This window comes from Chamaea fasciata, unplaced genomic scaffold, assembly GCF_029207755.1.
Source record: "Chamaea fasciata isolate MVZ Bird 193981 ecotype frontalis unplaced genomic scaffold, bChaFas1.0.hap1 SCAF_3, whole genome shotgun sequence".
Classification (NCBI taxonomy): Eukaryota; Metazoa; Chordata; class Aves; order Passeriformes; family Sylviidae; genus Chamaea; species Chamaea fasciata.
In genome coordinates this window covers 39,600,307-39,619,836 of record NW_027094088.1, presented here as the reverse complement: position 1 = coordinate 39,619,836, position 19,530 = coordinate 39,600,307, and the positions used below count along the sequence as shown (strand labels likewise).

At 40.5% G+C, this 19,530-nt stretch overlaps 1 protein-coding gene across 2 annotated transcripts in view; it reads left to right on the top strand.

Moving 5' to 3' along the window:
- The window catches only part of RPS6KA2 (ribosomal protein S6 kinase A2), a 280,998-nt gene extending 261,468 nt beyond the window's left edge, over positions 1-19,530 (top strand). For both annotated transcript variants that reach the window (XM_066178673.1, XM_066178672.1), the window contains 7 exons: positions 6,172-6,261; positions 7,550-7,708; positions 8,879-9,040; positions 13,066-13,142; positions 15,608-15,725; positions 16,673-16,810; positions 17,182-19,530. In XM_066178673.1, the coding sequence (XP_066034770.1) occupies positions 6,172-6,261; positions 7,550-7,708; positions 8,879-9,040; positions 13,066-13,142; positions 15,608-15,725; positions 16,673-16,810; positions 17,182-17,307 (870 nt within the window). In that variant the 3' untranslated portion in view covers positions 17,308-19,530. The remainder of the gene's footprint in view (positions 1-6,171; positions 6,262-7,549; positions 7,709-8,878; positions 9,041-13,065; positions 13,143-15,607; positions 15,726-16,672; positions 16,811-17,181) is intronic.

The following is a 19,530-nucleotide window of genomic DNA, read 5'->3' as shown; positions in this document are numbered from 1 at the left end:
CCTTTGTGCCTCTGTTTCTCTTTTGGGCCCATTCAAACTATGTTTCTTGTATTTGTCTTCCATACTGATGTAATAATTTTTTCCCCTTCATAAGTTCTGAATATGATACACTGGTTTCCATTCCTGAAGCTTTTTGTAGAAGGTGAGAGCAGCATTTCAGTATTTTACGGACTGAAAACTCACCAGTCTGATCCAAGGACGTGTGCTGAGCAGAGCCTTTCCCACCAAACTGTTCTGCTTTCAAAACTGAAGACTTCTCCCTAAAATGAGCTTTTCTGTTTCACGGGTGCTGTAGAAATAAATTTGTTAATCTTTCTGCTCTGCCTAGAAAATGTGTGCTACTGTAGAAGTGCTAATTAACAAGAGCAGTTAATTAACAGTTCCAGCTGACAGCTTAGGAGTGCTAAGTCAGCAAACAGTGTCAGCAAGCGGGCATGCTCTGTGTGCAGAAATGTTTAATGTCTCTCCTGCACAGCTTGATCAGATGGGCAGTCCTTATTTCAGAAAAGTATTACTAATTGGGCCTGTTTCTTCTAATAGTCCTTTTTCACTATTTTCCTGAAAGATTTAAGCATGGATGGAGGGAATGAATTTCTGAAGCTAATCAAAACTAATAGCACAGCAAATAGTCCCTCAGAAACTATTAGGCTAGGAAAAGTTCTCCTTGGAGATCTCTTAAATGTAAAATTATACCATGTTCTTTTAAATAATATTAGCCTTTCTGCAGTGATTTTCATCCAACTTGAGTTATTTGACATCAAAAAAGGAACCAAATTAAAACAGATGCTTGGCATGAATAGAGCTTATTTTTAGAAGGAAATATTACTGAAATGGAAACCTGTACAGTTTCCAGCAGCACAGAACTCTCTCCCTGTGACACTTTCATTGGAATTAGTATTGTAGATGAAACTGTCAGGTTAAAATCTCTGTGTGCTGTCACACCTCCTTTTTTCAAGAGAAGCAAATTCCACCTATAGTCAGTTCCACTAGTGGTGCCCTGAATTTTCAAATACCTCACAACGTAGATATAATGTGCAAAGGGACGCAAAAATTAATTCTCTTTTTGCTCATGCCTCCCTTCCCAGAAAAGGAAAGGATTTTTACAGAGACTATCACATCACACTGTGTAATAAATCTGTTCTTAAAGGATTTTAGCCCATGCTTACTCTCCAAAGAGACTATAGAAAAAACTGTATTTAACAGAAAATAAAGCAGCTTTTAAAAGCATATAAAACTCTATTCCTCCTCCATGCTTTTTTCACAAAGCCATTCAAAGTTCCCTAGTGCTAGTAAAAAGGAGCTTTACATCATCTCACTGCCTAAATACACTGGCAGCCTCAGGTGTGGCTGTACAAAGTATGGCAATGCCCAGGTGTCTGTCCTACCTTCTGCTGGACTTCGTGTTGCTGCAGCTGGAGCAGCAGATTGGGACTGTACCAGTAACTCAGCTGCCCCAGTTCACACTCTGGTACTTCAGTTTCAACTGCCAGGAAAGGTCACCTGGGGAAGTTGAAGACAAGGTATACCTTTCAGTGCTTCCCCACGTTTGTGGGTTTTGTTGTGGAATAAATCTATAAAATAAAATGGAGAAGCTTTGCTGCAGTCCATGTTCATGGCACACACCACATGGTGTTAAGGGTTAAACTGCTGTGACAGTGTTAGGTGCATTCACCTTCCCTAGGAAGGGAGGTGGCTACCATCACCCATTTCAGCTGACATGATCAGACATCTTTTGAACCCTATTCCACTTAAAGAGAAAAATCAAGTCAGAGTCAAGAAAATGTTTTAATACAGTCTTGTTTGGTAATTAAAGATGCACAAGGCCCTTTCTCCCCAGCACAGAAAGGCCCAACAGAGCAGTTTCGTTGCTGCTAGCTTGAGCATAGCCTGGCCAGAGCCCCATCCTTTCTCCTCAGGCTCATATATCACTGCTCTTCCCATCAGTGCATCTCATGTTCCTTTTCTGTCCTTTTTCTCACTCTTGCTTCTCTCTCATCTTTTCTTTTAGGCTGTTCAATTCTCACACAGCAAAGGCAGTTAAACTGTCTCCTCCAACCTCTTGACTTATTCCAATCTCACAACTGCACTGATGGAGAAGTCCATGTGAAAAACACAGCCATTCTCCATTTCTCTCATGCACAGTCATTCAGGTTAATTTCAGTGTTGGAAAAGGCAATTTGTATTAGCAGGGCTGGTTGACTGGAAGTAGATTAAGGAGTGCTCACATGTGCCATTTCTTTGGCAGGGCTGTAAAGGCTGTAAGTCCCAGCTGGTGAGTGATATCAAACCGCTGAAGGCTCCAGCATCTGCTAATGGCATATCTAGGTCCAGAAGAAGAGATTTATCTACAGAGTTGGAAATATGCAAATACCTTCACAAAAAAGCAATAATATACTGTCTATTTAGTTGCTGTGCCAATTTCAGCAAGGCTTTACCCACACAGAATTTTGTTGATACTCTCTTTTATACTCATCAGTCTGCTCTGGCAAGGCTATTTGAAAACCCATTAGTAAAGGAGAATGAGATTTTTTTTTCCATGCAGAAGACTTGTAGAAGGACTTGTAAAAACTGGACAGATGAATTAACTGGGATTTTGAAAATACTCTGTCCTGCTCCTTTCTTCCTTAAATAGAGAAAGTGTTCACTATTGTTCTTTAAAGAATCTTGACTCATTTTAAAATATCATGAGGTTATTACCCTAAATCCCGCTGAGAAAAGAAAATGCACCTTTTCCTTTCAGTTAGTCGGTTAGTCACACAAAGGATGTGATAGTTAAAGAACAAACAAATCCTCTCTCAGAGCAAAGGACACTATTGAGTCTGCTGAGCCCATTTTACTCTGAAATTCTTTCATACACTGGCACAGACGAGTTTCTGAACAATCCCTGGGTATCCAATGCACAGAAAAAAGTCTGTTTGCTTTATGACTCAGTTTCTTTCTCTTCTGAAGGGCAATGGATGACCCTCCATCGCTCTTCTGGGTGAAGGTACAGTAGAGCTCATGTTACATTTTCAGTTAAGTTACTTACACATTATGGCGGCTTTTTGAGTTGGTCTTCTTCACCACACATCTAAAGAGAGAAATAGAAAAGTAGCATCACTACATATTACTCAAATTCTCAGGACTAGTAGCTGAGATCGTCCCCTAATTCTGTAATAGAGAGTGTTTATATGTACATTTTAGTTGAATTCAAATGAGAATGACTTTCTAAAAGAAAAGACATCATTTCTTGCACAGGAAGAGCTACAGGAGGTTCATGGGCGCTCCCACAGAGGAACAGAGAAGAGTCGTATTCATCCAAAATACAGTTTCTCAGAGGAAACAGGGACTGGGGTGGCAAATGCTGTTTTTTACCACAGGAAATTCTGGGTGGATTTAGCAACACACGAAAAATCTCTCTGAAAATTTTGTAAATCCCTGCACTGGCTGCCCAAAGAAATTGTGAAGTCACCATCCCTGGAGGCATTTAAGAGATGTGTAGATAAGGCACTTTCGTTTAGTGGTGGACTTAGCAATGCTGGGTTAATTGTTGGACTTGATGGTCTCAAGAGATCTTTTCCAACCTAAATGATTGTATGACTTTGTGAAAAGGAAGATCAGGAGGACTGAGCATCACAGTGGAGATATGGGGCATATTTGGGGGACTGCTGTGGCCATTGCAACATACAAATAAATAAACTGTGCATACTGCAGCCAGTCTGAACTGCAGAGAGATTTCTGCTGAAGTTGCAGCAGACATCTCCTCTGCTGCTTTAGCAGTCATGGGCCAAGTGTAAGTCACAGGCACACTGAAGAGAGGCACCTAAAGACTGTTAGGGTGACAGTCTCTTGCTGGGGAGGAGAAAAATGGTTCTGGTCTGTCCTGTCAGACTGCCCAGGGACTGAGAGGAATTTTGCAGATCCCTTCACAGCTCTGACAGTGATTTGTAGTGCAGTTAGGGGCAGCTTGTCCATGTAATCAGTGTATCACAGGTTGCACACACATAAAAACAAAAAGCATGCATATTTAGTGGTTTTGTCTTGCAATTTGTATTTACATAGCATATTGTGAATTAGAAGCATTAAATGTCATCTGCTGCTGTTACTACTATATCAGTAGCAGAGTGCTTCGGGTTCTGCTGGTTTTAGTTTTGTCAACAGCGGTGACTATTTTTGGTTTGGATTTTTTTTTTTTTTAGGCCATATATATGCATTTATAGTCCTGCATTATTAATAGTCAGTTAAAATTTTCCACAGCTCTGAATATTTCCTTTCACAGGGAGCTGCAACAGAGAAGGAATCTGAAATATATAGCTTTCTACAGCAGCATAGTGATTGTGGTACTTCACACTGGTGGTAGTACTTGCCACAGGCGGTTCTACTGGTTTGTACAAGGCAGGCAGATGCTAACAGGGCCAAATGTGAGTTAGTCCAGGACCTTCACAAGAAGTTTATCAGTGTAACCAAGGAAGTGGCCATGAGGGTCTTTTTGTGTGCTACGTTTGCTAGGGGGAATGGGACACATTCAGTCACTGTGGTTGTACTCGTGGAGTCAGTTGATCAGGACTTCGTTGGCTTCTTGATAATGTCTCAACTAAACTGGGAGAACAACAGCGGAATTTTTTCTTTTATTCACCTGTTCTTGAGGTTTTTCTTTATTAATTCAAATGTGGACAACAACCATTTACCTGCATCAGCTTCCTGTTGCACTTTCATTTGTCAAACTTCTGTTAATTCAGAATCAAATCGCTGGTACAGATTCAGAGGCATACCTGAGCCATGGACAACTACTGACCATCATTGTCACTGCACATACATGCCAGTCATGATGACTGTGATACCTCTGATTTATATTCAGTTATGCATTATTATGGCTCATGCATAACGTTCTACTCATGTACTTGAATTTGTATCACCATAATTAAATTAGGAAAAATGCATGCATTCTATAAAAAAGCAGGCAGACATTTATCCTCATTAGCAAAAGAGGTTTTTAAAAAGCTGTGTTTTTCCCCTGCTAACGCCATCATTTAAAATCTGTGCTCTGTGCCTAGTTCTTGGAGAGAACTAACCCCATTTAAGTTTGGAAGCCTTGAAATCCAAGGCAGTAATGGAAATGATTTTCTGAAAATGCCACCCATTTCACTTTGGTAAACCTGTTATTCAAAAGTACTGCTGTTGTTTTCTAGCAATAAGAAATAGAGCTGAAATAGTGTACTCCTTATGAGTTACTAGTAGAACGAGTCTTTCACCATTTCCTGTGCAGTTACTTTTGAGATTCCAAAATTCAGAGATCTCCTTTAAGATTATTTTTTGTTCCATATTCGTCATTTAAATCTGCAAAGTGAGAAACATTAATTAGTGCTCTCAGCTGGACAAATGACTAAAGCTCTTTGCCTGACATGCCAAATATGGGTACCAGAATCACTGAGGAGAAGTCAGTGCTCTCCCGACAGCTGTCTTTCCATGCAGTGATGCTCTCTAAGCAGCATGTGTCATGTTTTTCTAAGACCTGCTACAAAACTAAGAAGTTTGCATGTCTTATTTTCTAATAAGGCAAAAGACATTGACTACTTAAAAGTGATCTGTGAAGCAGATTTTTTTTCCAGTTTAGGAATGGGTAGAGGGGGTTTGGTTACGTGGCCAAATACAATGTCTGGTCACTCTGTTGTTCACTACAACAGCTTGGCCCAAAGAGCCAAGTGATTACCAGTAGTTTCAATTCAAATCTCCCATGACAATAAATGTCTATACATTTTCATTTCTGACAAATACATATGACAATTAATTTCTATTAATTTATCAACATATATACAAGCATATGCCAATATTATGATTCTACCAATTTTTAATGTCAAAGAGGTCATTTTAAAACTATGATTATTTTAAAACTCAATGTTGTTTGATTTCTAAATGACACTTCTTGTAACTGCCATTATTTATGGGTAAACAGAACTGTAGGCATCAAAAAGAGGGCCTACGCCTCCCGAATCTAAACTAATTATTTCTCCATCTGGCTTTGGCAGACAGTCAGCATGGCTCTCATTTGCACATGGTTTGAGCTGTCCTCTCCTGGAATAATGATTAATAGAAGAATTTTGAATAGTAATTTGTTTAAACTGTAGGAATTCGTTGATTTGTGCTTAGTGCTGCTAACTCGTATTTGTCTACACTGTCCTTCATTTATTCCAGATAATTGATAAGAGCAAGAGAGACCCCTCTGAAGAAATTGAGATACTCTTGCGATATGGACAGCATCCAAACATCATTACTCTTAAAGATGTGAGTACTCTTTGAGCACTTCAGCATTAAATGATTTTCACTTTATAGTCAGGCTCACTTATTAGTCCATGTCTGGAAAATTCTTCAGTTGAAGATCCGAGCTAAAACCAGACTCCTTGAAATCAAGGAGAAAAACATGACTTAACAAATTACTGGATAGCTGCTCAGGTTATGCATTCTCCAGTTATTGTCTGACAAACCATAAATAAAACCAAAGGGGCACAGTGCTAGAGAATGAAAAAATGGGTTTGGGTTTGCAGCACTATTTAGTTTTTTACTGCCAGGGACTATTTGCCTTCTACTCCAGAAGCCTGAGAAGTCATTAAGGTATTCTTCTTCAGCATTTTGTATGATAAATAATCCTTCACTATGCTTAAATGAAATAATAGCCTTTAGTTAGAGGTGTTTTCCTTTAGCTGCCTGAAGTCACACCTAAGATTGTCCATGCCATGTCAGATTCAGAGTTTACAGAACAAAAGCCTGCTTGTGTCAGTGGTCAGTACATTATGGTTTAGACCTTAGAGAAGTGAATAAGAATCTCCAAATCACATGCCCTCAGGAAAGTCTCACCAAATTCCTAAGTGTTAAACAGTATCTCAAAATCTGTGCAAAATGAGATTTTATATTCCTTTCCAAAAACATATAATATTGATGACTATAATACTGCCAGTCCAGATAAAGGATGATGACATGAAAATGGTTGTCCTCCAGTTTAAATGATAAAATGTCTTTTACCAACTGCCACTGACATTGGATATAAATATGTCTTGCAGCTGATATAAACAATATATTCACCAGAATTGCAAATATAAACTATATAATATCATCAGATGTAAATTTTGGCCAACAGCTTTTTAGCTGATCATGAGTCAAAAGGAAATATTGATATTTGAAATGGCAAATGTTACCCTGTGCAAGTGGAAAGAGATAACACTACTGAGAAGAATGCTTGGGTGAGAGCCAGCAGACATTTGAGGCTGTGTGGAGTGGTGCTGTTTTTTAACAGCTGAGCCTGCTCTGTTGACATGATAGAAAACCAGAAAGCTACATTTCTGTGTGGACAAATCAGCAAGCTGCCACAGACACTAGGAAAAAAGTGATGATTTAAATAATTTTATAAAGTTTTCTTTTTAGTTGTTGAGTGTAAAAAGCCCATTTCCCACACATTTGCTGACAACAAATTTGCTTGTTTGCAACTTCACATCCAAGCAAGCCAACACTGCGATTAAAGGACCAACCCTTACTAAGTTGATGGGTCCAAGACATGTTTGTTGTGTTACTGTTGCAGGTCTATGACGATGGGAAATTTGTGTACCTGGTGATGGAGCTGATGCGGGGAGGCGAGTTGCTGGACCGCATCCTTCGGCAGAAGTGTTTCTCGGAGCGGGAGGCCAGCGCTGTGCTGTGCACCATCACCAGGACTGTGGACTACCTACACTCTCAGGGCGTAAGCGTTGCATTTTTGGCTTAGCTGCATCAACCTTCTTAAAATTCAGCTTCTCAAAATAGCAAATTGTTGTGATCTTGCTTCTCTGAAATGTAAATATGTTCCCCCCCCCCAAACAAAAACTACCTCCAAACTACATTTGGTTTGTGAAATCGGGTTTTTTATCCATTTTATCCATCGGCTTTTTATCCATTTTCCACTGAACTGAAGCCTGTCAAAGTAGTATTTTCTTTCCCACACTGCAGTGATATTCAAGTTCATGTACCTTCTTGAGATATTAGTTGTTTACGTTTTATCACAATCATTATTGCAGGACCTGAACTTTTAGCAACAATTCAAATAGGGTAGCTGAATCAGCAGATAGGTAGAAAATCAAATGCTCAGCTCTCCAAATCAAGTGGCAGTTTCAGCAGCTGATGGGAAAGACTTCTGACATGGTGTTAAATTCTGACTTCTAAAGTCTAAGCTCCTTATATATAATAGTTTGAAAATCTCTCCTTTTCTGGATTTCAGGGACAAGCAGTTTGGATAACTAGTCAAATATTTACTGCTTTTCCTGCTTCATGGTTAAAACAAAGTGCATTTTGTGTTTAGGCTTCTTTGCTTTCATGGTAATTTTTCAGTCTTGCTATAACAAATAAAGACACTTTTCCTGCCACTGAAATTCAGCATGTCTGGTAAAACACACAGTCACATGAAATTGTGTGAATACATTTTGAAATTAGGAAAGAAATTAATCCCTCCTTTCAGGTCTGAGCCACTCCCATGGACAGTCACAAGAAGACCCTTACACACTTTCCTCCACTGATGTGATTTATTTTTCACCTTTCAGCTGAGTATTCAGAGCCGTCAAGCTCCAGGAGACTCTGCCGCCAAGATGTTTGTACAACAGCCCCCTCTGACCACCCTCAGGAAGTTGTCTTCTCTTAGAGCAGCAGCCTCCATCTTAATACACCCACAAAGGCTGTCAAACATTTTGTTTCTCATTTTAACAGACTTTATTTTTTTTTCCCTTCATTTGTCCAAGGCTTTTAAGTAACTTTTTTTCCAAAACTTAAATATTTTCAGCATGAGCTCTTGAGCTACCTCAACCAGCAGACCAGAAATGGCAGCCAAGCCCCAGTGCTCCCTGACCTCTTCTCACTTGTTTTCTCACTGTTCTTTCTTAAGGTGGTGCACCGAGATCTCAAGCCAAGTAATATCCTCTACATGGATGAGTCAGGAAACCCAGACTCTATCAGAATCTGTGACTTTGGGTTTGCCAAGCAACTCAGAGCGGAGAACGGGCTGCTCATGACTCCCTGCTACACTGCCAACTTTGTCGCTCCTGAGGTAGGATCACATTTCAAAGCCTGCAGTAGTAAGTGTGTCCTAAGAAGCAGTCCTTCCTCCCTTGCTGCCTTTACAAGAGGAGCAAGGCAGAAATCAGGCTACTGGCACTTGCACAGCCTCTATTACCATAACTTTCCTGTTCCTAGTCCTGTCACAGCAGTTGTTTTTCTCATGGCAGAAGCTGGTGTCTGTCTTGGACTGCTGCACCCAGTGCTTTGGCTCATTACTGGGATAAATACTTTTTTTTCTCTAGTTGCTTCTGATCAAACTGCTTCCCCTCTAGTGCACTGCATCAGAAGAGAATTAAGGCTTAAGAGGGAAACCTTGCCCAGAGGTGTTGTGGAGTCTCCTTCTCTGGAGATACCCAAAAGCCATCTGGACACAACCCTGACTGTTCTAGGGTACCCTGCTTGAGTAGGGAGGTTGAACTATATGACCCTTCCACTCTTAACCATTCCATGATTCTGTGATAAAACTGAAAAGAAAAATCCTTGTACAAAATCCTTACTATGCTGAAATCAGTGAGAGCTTTATTGTTGGCTTCACTGAGCTAAAGAAACATCTCTCCTCTTAGGCTCTCCTAGTACCAGTCCCCCCCTGTTCTGGGGGATGTAGGAAATGCTTTCTCATTTTGGCAGACAGGAAACTGGAGGAAGACCAGACAGCTCGTTCCAAGCACAGGGAGAGGTGGCTCTGCATCACTGGCAAGTGCTGCTCCTTTCATGCAGCCCTACGGGAGTCGCCTTGGGTCATACAGCTGTCCCACGGCTTGGGCTCTTTACTGTATTTCACCCATGAGATGTTCATATCTGCTTCCTCACAATGAAGGAGCAAGAAACTAATTTCTTGGGTAATTACCCATTTCTTGGAGTGATGAAAATGAAAAATTTTATTACTTGCAATACACTACTTCAGATGTGTGTCTTCCTTTGCTTGTTTTGGTCCTTAAAAGAAAAAAAAAAACCCGTCTTTCAATACTTCATCTGTTCTCTACTATCAAACACCATTGTGTCTCAGTTGGTATCATCTAGCAATCTATTTTTCTCCCTAAGTCTTCTCTTTGTCCCATGCAGTGTTTGTCTGTGACTGGGAGGGGAAAATTAGGATGATTTTTCTGTACAAGATCCTTTCATGATACCAAAAGTTACAGGAAACACAGCCTTCCCGCATCAGAAGGAGACTTTGTTGTATGGAGACCAGTGCCAGGGCAGTATAAATTCAAAACAGATTTTTCTTAAGCAAAAAAAAAACCCAACCCTTCCAATGCCAAGATAGATTGGTTTGGGATTTTTGGGGTTTTTATTGCAGTTCAGTTAGGCTTTCATTTTAGAAATGGGAATGAGCTGTTTAAAATTTATCAAAGTAGATTGAAAAACTTGCGTGGCACCACAGCCATTCAATTTCTAAACCACAAAAATAATAATATTTGCAAGATTTGAAGCAGTCAGATTTCCTCCAAGGTAGAAAATGCTTAAAATAGGTGTAGCTATTTTTCATGATGTGCTGTTCTGTATAGTGTCTGTAATCACAAACATTGCCAGTTTCAGATCAGACTCTTATGATTTGAACTGAAAGCAGAAATCACACTCCCAGGCATTTGTGATGAGTAAGACAGGTCCTGCTAATGCAGGAGACATTGGAGATTAATTGAAACATTACTGGCAGAGAGCTTACATAAAGCCTTAAGTGGTTTTATGTTTTACCTGTGATATAATGCTGCCCTCCAGCCCAGATTTGACTTTCACGTTTCCTGTCTGAGTCCGACTGCAACGTCTGCCACATGCTCATGAAACTAATTAAGGAGGCAGAAAATCAGCTGAGCTGGTGACAAAGAGGGCGGTGACGAAGAAGGAGGACATGTTTGCCCACTTGGATCTCCCTTTGTTTTGGAAACAGTTCATTTGGGGTTTAGGTGATAGCAAGAGCAAAGATGAAGGCTATCTGAAAGAGGCACGCTGCCACCTAGTGCGCATCGTGCTGCATGCGAGGAGGAAAGAGCCAGGCTGTTGTACTGCTGATGCAGTAGCGTGCTTCTGGATAAAGTAAAAATGCTTATTCTGCAGTTTTCCTACAGAATTCGTGAAGAACTACTGCTTTGTGATTTAAAATTATGAGGTTTTTTATTTGCTTTTGTATCCATTTGCATCCCTGCTTGTTACAGCTGAGAAAAAAACCTCTGTTTGTAACACTGTTAACCCAGGAAGACAAAGCCTGCAGAAATAAAATGGGGTTGGACAAATAGCTGAGCCATTCTCAGAATTGGATGCACCCAGGGTATCATTATCTCCAGGATATCTATTATCCCCACAATGTCCTGCTACGGTGTGGCACTAAGAACCAGTTTCTGCCTCTATTTCAGATCACTCTAAGTTCTGGAAGTGACCTGATCATTTTGGGGTTGTGTAACCACTTGCTTATTAACCCGCTCCACTAAGTATCATCACTGCCCCATTTTTCTGTCACTTACCTTGGACTTGATTGTCCTCTGTTATTGGAGGAAAACAGAGAAGGAGTGAAATTGATACTGTTCAAAACACAATGAGAACGACCCAAACAAAAGATGAATGTTGGGTATTCAGTCTCACAGGGGAAGCAAGAAGCTACAGAGTTTGTCAAATAGCAAAGAAGGTTTTCACAAAAATACTCATATTAATAGAGGGGGCGAATAATGAAGGAACTAAAAAAATAGAAATAAATCAACCAGAAAGCCTCTGTATTATGTGCAGGAGAGAGAGGCAGAAGCACAATTTTACCAGCTTTGTTGAACAGGAGGAACTGTGGCTTCTTTTTATTTTTTTTTCTTCTTCTTTTTTTTTTTTTTTTTTCTTTTTTTTTTTTTTTCTTTTTTCCTTCCTTGCAGGAGTTTTTTTGTTTTTTTGTCCAGGTAGCAAATGTTCTCTCAGCAGCATACCTGGCAGATGATTGCTTTGCCACATCTATAAAATCTGTCAAGGCAACATTTTCTCAACTGTTTTTCCTTAGCAGAATTTTGTCTTTTCTGTGACAGATATCATATACTTAAAGCACTCCTGGATAATAGGGCTGTAGGTCAGAGAAAGAATTGCTGACTTGGTACATTTCTTTCTCATGTGCTTTGCAAAAAGGTCTATCTACTGGTCCATCTAAAGAGGGCAAAACTCCTGGTGTGTCAGAACTGAATAAACAGAGGGTAGTTTGCTTTTGTGGGAAGATATGGAGGTGGTCCCTGAGCTTAGTTGGTGGCTTCACTTTTACTTGGACCTGCGCTGACCCAAACAAGCATTTCTTCTAGTGTGCACTAGCACGAATGAAATCTGGATTTACCCTTAATGCTGCACCTTACCATCCTGTATCAGTGTTGAACCTACTGGTCAGGTCTCTGCTGACTACCATGGGTCTTGCTTGCCTCATGGGAAAAGGGGACCAAGTTTTAGCCTGCTCTTAATTCCAGTCTAAATGTGCCCACTTTTCTTTATACAGAAATAAGAGAAGCCTTTTAGCATGCATCTTCGTTAGTCTGGCATTAGATATGTTTCAGTGTGCATCCATTTGCTGTATCAAATCCAAACTGAGCTCAGTTGGAATACTTACCACTGTCATTTAGCCCTATGATGCATCCACAGTGTTGTTGGTTACTTTTATGTTAGGAGGATATGTTCCAAAGTATTAATGAGCTTTTTTTTTTCTTTTTTTTTTAATGAAATATTTTAGAACAGTGAAATACTGTTCTACTTTGCTGCATGTTGGATGGTTGGTGGAGCTCCCAAACTCCCCAACTCCAAGAAACTCCATTCATCTCTCTCACTGTGAAGGGGAAAGATGTGCTGAGTTTAACCAGCTCATTTCAGCCTGAGCGTTGCCTTGCTCCATGACACTACCCACGGATATTTTGGTCCCAAGGCAGCCACCTGTTCAGGGCAGATATGTAGCTAAGCCCTGGGAATATCAGCAGACACAACCACTAATCAGTGCTTTTTGTAGATCAGAAGCTAAAAATTCAGGAATGCAGATTAACCTCTTTTCATCTCTCTCCTTCCTTCCCACAGGTCCTCAAACGCCAAGGTTATGATGCAGCCTGTGACATTTGGAGCTTGGGGATCCTGCTGTATACCATGTTGGCAGGGTGAGTGACAAGGTTCTCCCAGAGCAGCAGTCTCCAGTGGGCTCAGCACTGCAGCACTGATTAAGCCTGAAAGGAGCCACAGATAGGGATTCTGGCCTCCTTGAGAAGCATGTTCAGTTGCAAAAAGCAAGAAAATAGATGTCAAGACTTAGAATTAGAATAGGTTTTTTCTAGAATGCATAAATATCTTTGACACTTGCTAAACTGGTTTTTAACAGAAAGTGCCTATGTGCCCTGAGACCTAGACTCCTAAAGGGTTCACCCACCACTCCAGCAGTGGGAAAATTTTCCATTAGGAGAGATGCATAGGAGTATAAAGAGCATCATCATGTTCACCTTATCCATGGAAGAGTGTTAATTCATTTTATTGATACATGTATTCTCTTCAGCGTCATTATTCTTCATTTGTTATTGTTGTTGAAGTGTCTGAGCACCTCTAAAAGCTAAAAAACCCCCACCCAAACATACTTTTTAGATCCTATTTGAAAAATATAATTCAGAAAGTAAACTAAGAGATCAGCAAGAATAGCAACAGGCAGCAGAAACTTTTGAGAGGAACGTGGCAAAAATACTCCTACCAATGTGTTGGCTAAAGTGAAATATTAAAACAGGAAGATCCAGGGAAAGACATAGATTGAAATAAGCAGTGAAGGATAGGAATAAGATGTGCTGGGGTGATTGGGAAACAAAGTGTGCAAACCCAATCTAGAGTTATCAGGCCTCCGAATTTCATTTCTCCGACTATGGTATGTGCACATTTATCACACCTAAGCACAGCTTGCAGCTTTTCAGTGACCTCTCTAAACTCTTTCATCTGATCATTCAGCTGTGACAAGAAGCTTGGATTCATTCCTACGTTTCATACAGAAGACAAAGAGTTGGACTCTGACTTTCTGTTATTTGCATCTCTTGCCTTGTGGATTATAAAGAAGGAGCCAGGGGTCTCTAGCTCATCTATTTTATACTTGACTACAGATGCATTCAAGGTCAGCTGAAATACATCAAAATGTTCTGGGGAAATTTCTCCGTCTGCTGGATCTCCAAGAGCCTGTTTCTATTTGGCTGATGCCCTAGACGGCTACACAGGTGGAATAAGCAAAATGAAATTAACACATTACCCACAGTTACATTTGTTTTGTTGATTATATTCAGAATGCTTCTTTATTGAATCTGAAGAAAAAAAAATCCAAATGAACTTGATTCATAAATACAAATAGCACAACTTAGTGGATATTCAGTTTACTGACAGGTGCCAGAAACCTGTATCTCATTTTTTCTGCACTTACCAGAGAAAATAATAGTAACACAATCAGTTGAGGAATGCTTTTTTAGGTGCCACCACTGCATTTATGAATGGTCTTGTTCTTCCTCGCCAGAGGAGATTAGTAGGACCTGACAAGTATTTACATCCAGGACTTTCTTCTCCTCCTATAATCACTATGAGCAGAGAGGGCTCAGACAGCCAGGACTAGAGCACAGGCCAGGGATCATGTTAATGGAGCTAGTGATAGACCTCAGAGTTTTTGCCAGTCCTTAACTCTTACTTGCATCCCTCCTGATAGCTGTAGATTGCGATAACATTACCTGTTTCTTTGGGCTGAACTGTTATGAAGTCTGAAATATTTTTGAAAATGAGAAAGTACAGCATGAGGAATTGAATTTCCTACCAGAAACCAGGTGGGATAGGAAGCTGTGGCCAAACCAACTGTTTAACAATCTAAAAATCACTCTGGCAAGTTTGAAGGGAAGACAGATTGAAGAAAAAACATAGAAACCAAAAATACTTCTTCTAAACCTACACAGCTGTTCAAGATTGCAGGGTAAAAATGGGCCTGGTAGACAGTAGTCAGCTGCAAAAACTTTATCTCTTGTCACTTTCTGAAGACAAAAACTGTACCCTCTGCATGTGACACTGATTTTGTCACAAGCTGGGTGCGTGTTACAAGTAATTTCTGACTGGCTGGACAAGGAAGTAACCTATTGCAGGTAATTTCTTTTGCCCAATTGACTTGCACATAATGGTTAACAAAGCATTGCAAAATAGATTAGAAAGGGTTCTTTCTTCTTTTCCTTTTTTTTTCTGTTTCAGATCATATTTCTTCTCCTTTATAATGTTTGTCCTTTCTTGCTGTTACCAAGGTACTGGTATTGGCAATAAAGCAGAATTAAAACAAGAGGTAAAAACCTGAATATTTTTACAAAGAATATTTAGTTCCTAAAAAATTGTAACAGAACAAACTTTAAAAACCAATTATGGAATCTGTCTTTTCCTCTACAGATCAGTATGAGGAACCACCAGCTTGTATAGTTTGAATTAAAATGAAACAGCAGTATCAGTGGTATATTCTGGAACCAAATTCCTGTTGTAATAAGAGGCAGTTAATACTTGAACCTAGAAATCATGTACTTGCAAACTACATAGTTCTCTCTCTCTCTCTCTCTTTTTTTTTTTTTTTTTTTAATAGATTCACTCCTTTTGCAAATGGACCAGACGACACCCCAGAGGAAATTCTGGCCAGAATTGGCAGTGGCAAATATGCTCTTACAGGAGGAAACTGGGATTCAGTGTCTGATACTGCAAAGGTCAGTGAATGCTTTCTCAGATTTTCTCTCAAAATTTAAATACACAGAACTCTTTTTCTGTTTCAACTGCACTTCTAAAAGAAGTGTAGGTTTGTCAATGCCACAGATGTATAGTCTATGCATGAATCACCTTTTTGTCTCTCAGTTACCCAGGAGCAGGCAGTTTTACTTCCTGTACAGTTCACAGTTTAGGCTGCCTGTCTATCACAAAGCAAGGAAAACCTCAGGAGAAAAAAAATTCCTTTGGTGCTGAGATCTTTAGGCATGAAGCTGTGCACTAGTCTGTGAGACAGGTAAATGAACAGGAAAGTTGCAAGCTGCCAGTTGCCCAGCACTAATCAGAAGCTTTGACAGGCTTTAAAGATTCTTGCAAGAGATTTGATTTTAGCAACTATTGGTATCCAATGGAAGAACATTGATACTTTCCACCACAAAACTGCAAGCAATCCTAGTAACATATTAATCTTGCTACCAGCACCTATGAGCCTCACAGTGGATTTTTTTTATCAGCTGTCCAGTTTTGAAATTAAAATGTTTAGATGTTGTAGAACTAACCTAATTGTACTTTAGTTACTTGAGTGCTGAGTTTCTATTCTAAGTTTCTCTTGTAAGCATGCCTCGAGGTCAGCGAGGAGACGCCTCCAGAGGGCATCCTCTCCCTAGGTGTTTATCACTCCTACAAGGTCACCAGTAATTAACAGTTACTCAGTAAGATGAATACCCTCCACATTATGTTTTGACTGGATTATTAGCTGAGAATTGAACATTACACTTGAAAATTTTGAAGATAAGGCCTGACACTTACAGAACATTAAGCTTGTTTTAAGTGCATCACTCTCTCCGTTGAACATGCTAATGATGACGCTGTCAACAGGAAGATCTTAGTAAAACCTGAGCTGCTGTTGATTGCTTTCTCCCCTGTACTGTTTTCTTCCTTTTCAACCCAGGACATTGTGTCTAAGATGCTTCATGTAGACCCTCATCAGCGCCTCACAGCAGTCCAAGTCCTGAGACATCCATGGATAGTGAACAGGGAGTACCTGTCTCAAAACCAGCTCAGCAGACAGGATGTTCACCTGGTTAAGGTACTTCCTACACCCTTCCCTCATCCTTGCTTGCAGAATGAGCTGTCATTTGCGTAAATAGTCTGAAAAGTGAAAGTTGGGAAGGTTATTTGCCGCAGAGGCTAAATTTAATATGGCACTGTATTAACTGTATTCTTGACTGTCACCTGCTCAGTATTTTTAACTTCACGCTGCATTGTAATAACCTGGTGGCACAATACTGCTCTTCACCATTTTGAATTTGAGATACTCTATCTGTCTGCCAGCCTGAATGGTATCCTTTCATGGAAATCGTGCATGTGTGAAAGTTTTTTAGGATACTGAGTAGGGGAAGGGAAAAGCATCAAAGAATTGAATTTCAGCTCAAAGTTTTCTCTTTCTCTGTTTTACAGGGTGCAATGGCAGCCACTTACTTTGCTTTAAACCGAGCACCTCAGGCACCAAGGCTGGAGCCTGTATTGTCCTCCAATCTGGCTCAGCGGCGAGGCATGAAAAGACTTACCTCTACCAGATTGTAGCAGTACCCCCAAAAGGCCTCCTTGAAAACCCACAGTTTATTATTTGAAAAATTCATCTTTATTTGGATAGCAGAACTTTTTTTGGACAACCTGCACATGAAATTGCCAGAATTAGCAGAAGCCCACATAAGGCAAAGTTCTCATTTGCTACATCTTTTCTTTTACATTCCAGCCAGGGTCCTGAGTTTAACAACTTCACTAAGGTGTGCCAGTTTTGCCAGTAGCTCTGTTTCTTTACTGACATAAAGCCAAATAAAATAGGCAAGCTTCATCCTTTCCACCTTAGGAAAACTATTTTTGAGTCTGTAAGATGTTCCATGGGAACAGTTTTCACTTTGTTTCTGAAGAAAAGCACTTTTTGCTACAAAGAACACAGTTGGGTTAGAATGCTGTTCCAGCTTGCATCATGATGAAGTTACTTGGCTGGTCACCAGTAGACATCTACTGATCTCCACTCACCCCAAGAAGAGAGAAGGCTGCAGAGACACCAGAGTAATACCTTATCTGAAACAAGTGCTATACAACATCAGGTAGAGAGAGCTGGTGGTGGTGGAAATACCTTCTATTTTTGAGGAATCTTTTGCACTTTGCCCCTGCCTTCTCTGGAATGAAGCTAGCACCTCTCAAGGAGAGTGTGCCACCAGCTCTGACTTGCTCAAAAGTCTCAGAGAGCAAAAAACCTCTGAGAAACTTAGTCTTCTGAGGAAAAGAATGGGTCTTACAAGACTATGGGAAGGCATTCATGTAAAGCAGCATGAGTAGGAGCCTGTGGATCAGGCCAGAGAAAGGTGTCTGGTCCTGGCCAGCAAGCAGGTCTGGGAGGATTAGGTGAGGGGGCTGGGGAACTGAACAAAGGCAGGGAAAGGTGTGAGTGGCTTTCAGGACAGTAGGCAAAATAATCCAAAGACTACTAGTGTACAGGTGGCAGAGGGGCAGACTGTGACTCCCTCTCAAAGCAGGGGACAGTGCCCCTTCAGTGACTGGTGCAGAAGACAGTGGGTGGCGGGGGGGCTAAGGGGGTGGATGCAGCCGTGCTCCCACACCGTCACCCAGTCTGCTCACTGAGAGCCAGCGAGCCAGGCTGGAGCCAGAGGGGTCATTTCCAGTCATTGCTCCCTGCCCTCCCCTGGCTGTTCACCCAAGTCTGCCTCCATCACCCAACATTTCATGTCCCTGCCTGGGTGTTCTGCTCTAGCAGAGCTAAACTCCCCATGCCATGTGTGCGCAGAGAGTACCCACTTCTGAAGAGTTCAGCCAACTCTGTTACAAGCTTTAATAACAATAAATTACAAGGAGAAATGGGAGGATGCTCTGCTTTTATATTTATATGAATATGTACATGTGTATTTATATACATATAAAACAAAAATTCTGTGCCCTAATACCTGGATTTTCCAGGTCCAGGGAAAGAAAACTTTTGTTGAAATGATCTCTGCAAAATGGACATTTTCTCATTCCCTGGTTTCAAAGAAAGCAAGTAAGGTTTGTGGTGCCAGATGTCAACTATTTTTTTATTCTTTTTCTTACTCATCTTGGCTTATTGGTGGTCACAAGCTGACCGGGATTCTTCTTTGTACTGCTTTTGTTAATTTTTATTTTCTGAGTGAATTTTGTCACTTCAGATGCTTTGTGGGGAAAAGCTACTGTGCTGTGATGGCTTTTTTTTCTGTTGTGACAGGGGAGAAAAAAAAAAAAGAAAAATGTGAACATGGAGCTTCATATGCTAGACATGGTAATTTTTGCTTGCTGGGTAGTTTGTGCATCTCGGTGCTGAACTGGAATTACCAGATCACTGTCTCAGAGTGTCCAAGGGGTTTCATTTGCTATAGTAATATTCTTCCTAAAACTGTCTCTGCTTCAAAGTTTACTGAAGTTTGTTTGTTTGCATTAGTCTATTTTTAAATTTAAATTTATTCTTAATAATTTAAACTGATATTTAATGTTCAAGTTTATGTGCTGTGCACAGAGGATCGCTGCAAAGCAGCTCTCCTTGAAGCCCTTCTCTTTCTAAAATAAACAATGCTGTGAAACTTCACACAGAGGCTGAATTGGCTGGGACTGATGAGTGCAAACGCTCAGGTGGGTGTCTATGCTTGTGTACACAGCAGCCCACATTCTCTCCTCTGGCTAAGCTGTGCCAGCTTTTTGCAGCCTTTAGACTTTTCTGCTTGTTAGAAGCCAAGTCTCACACATCTCTGCTAACAGCACACTGTGAGGATATGC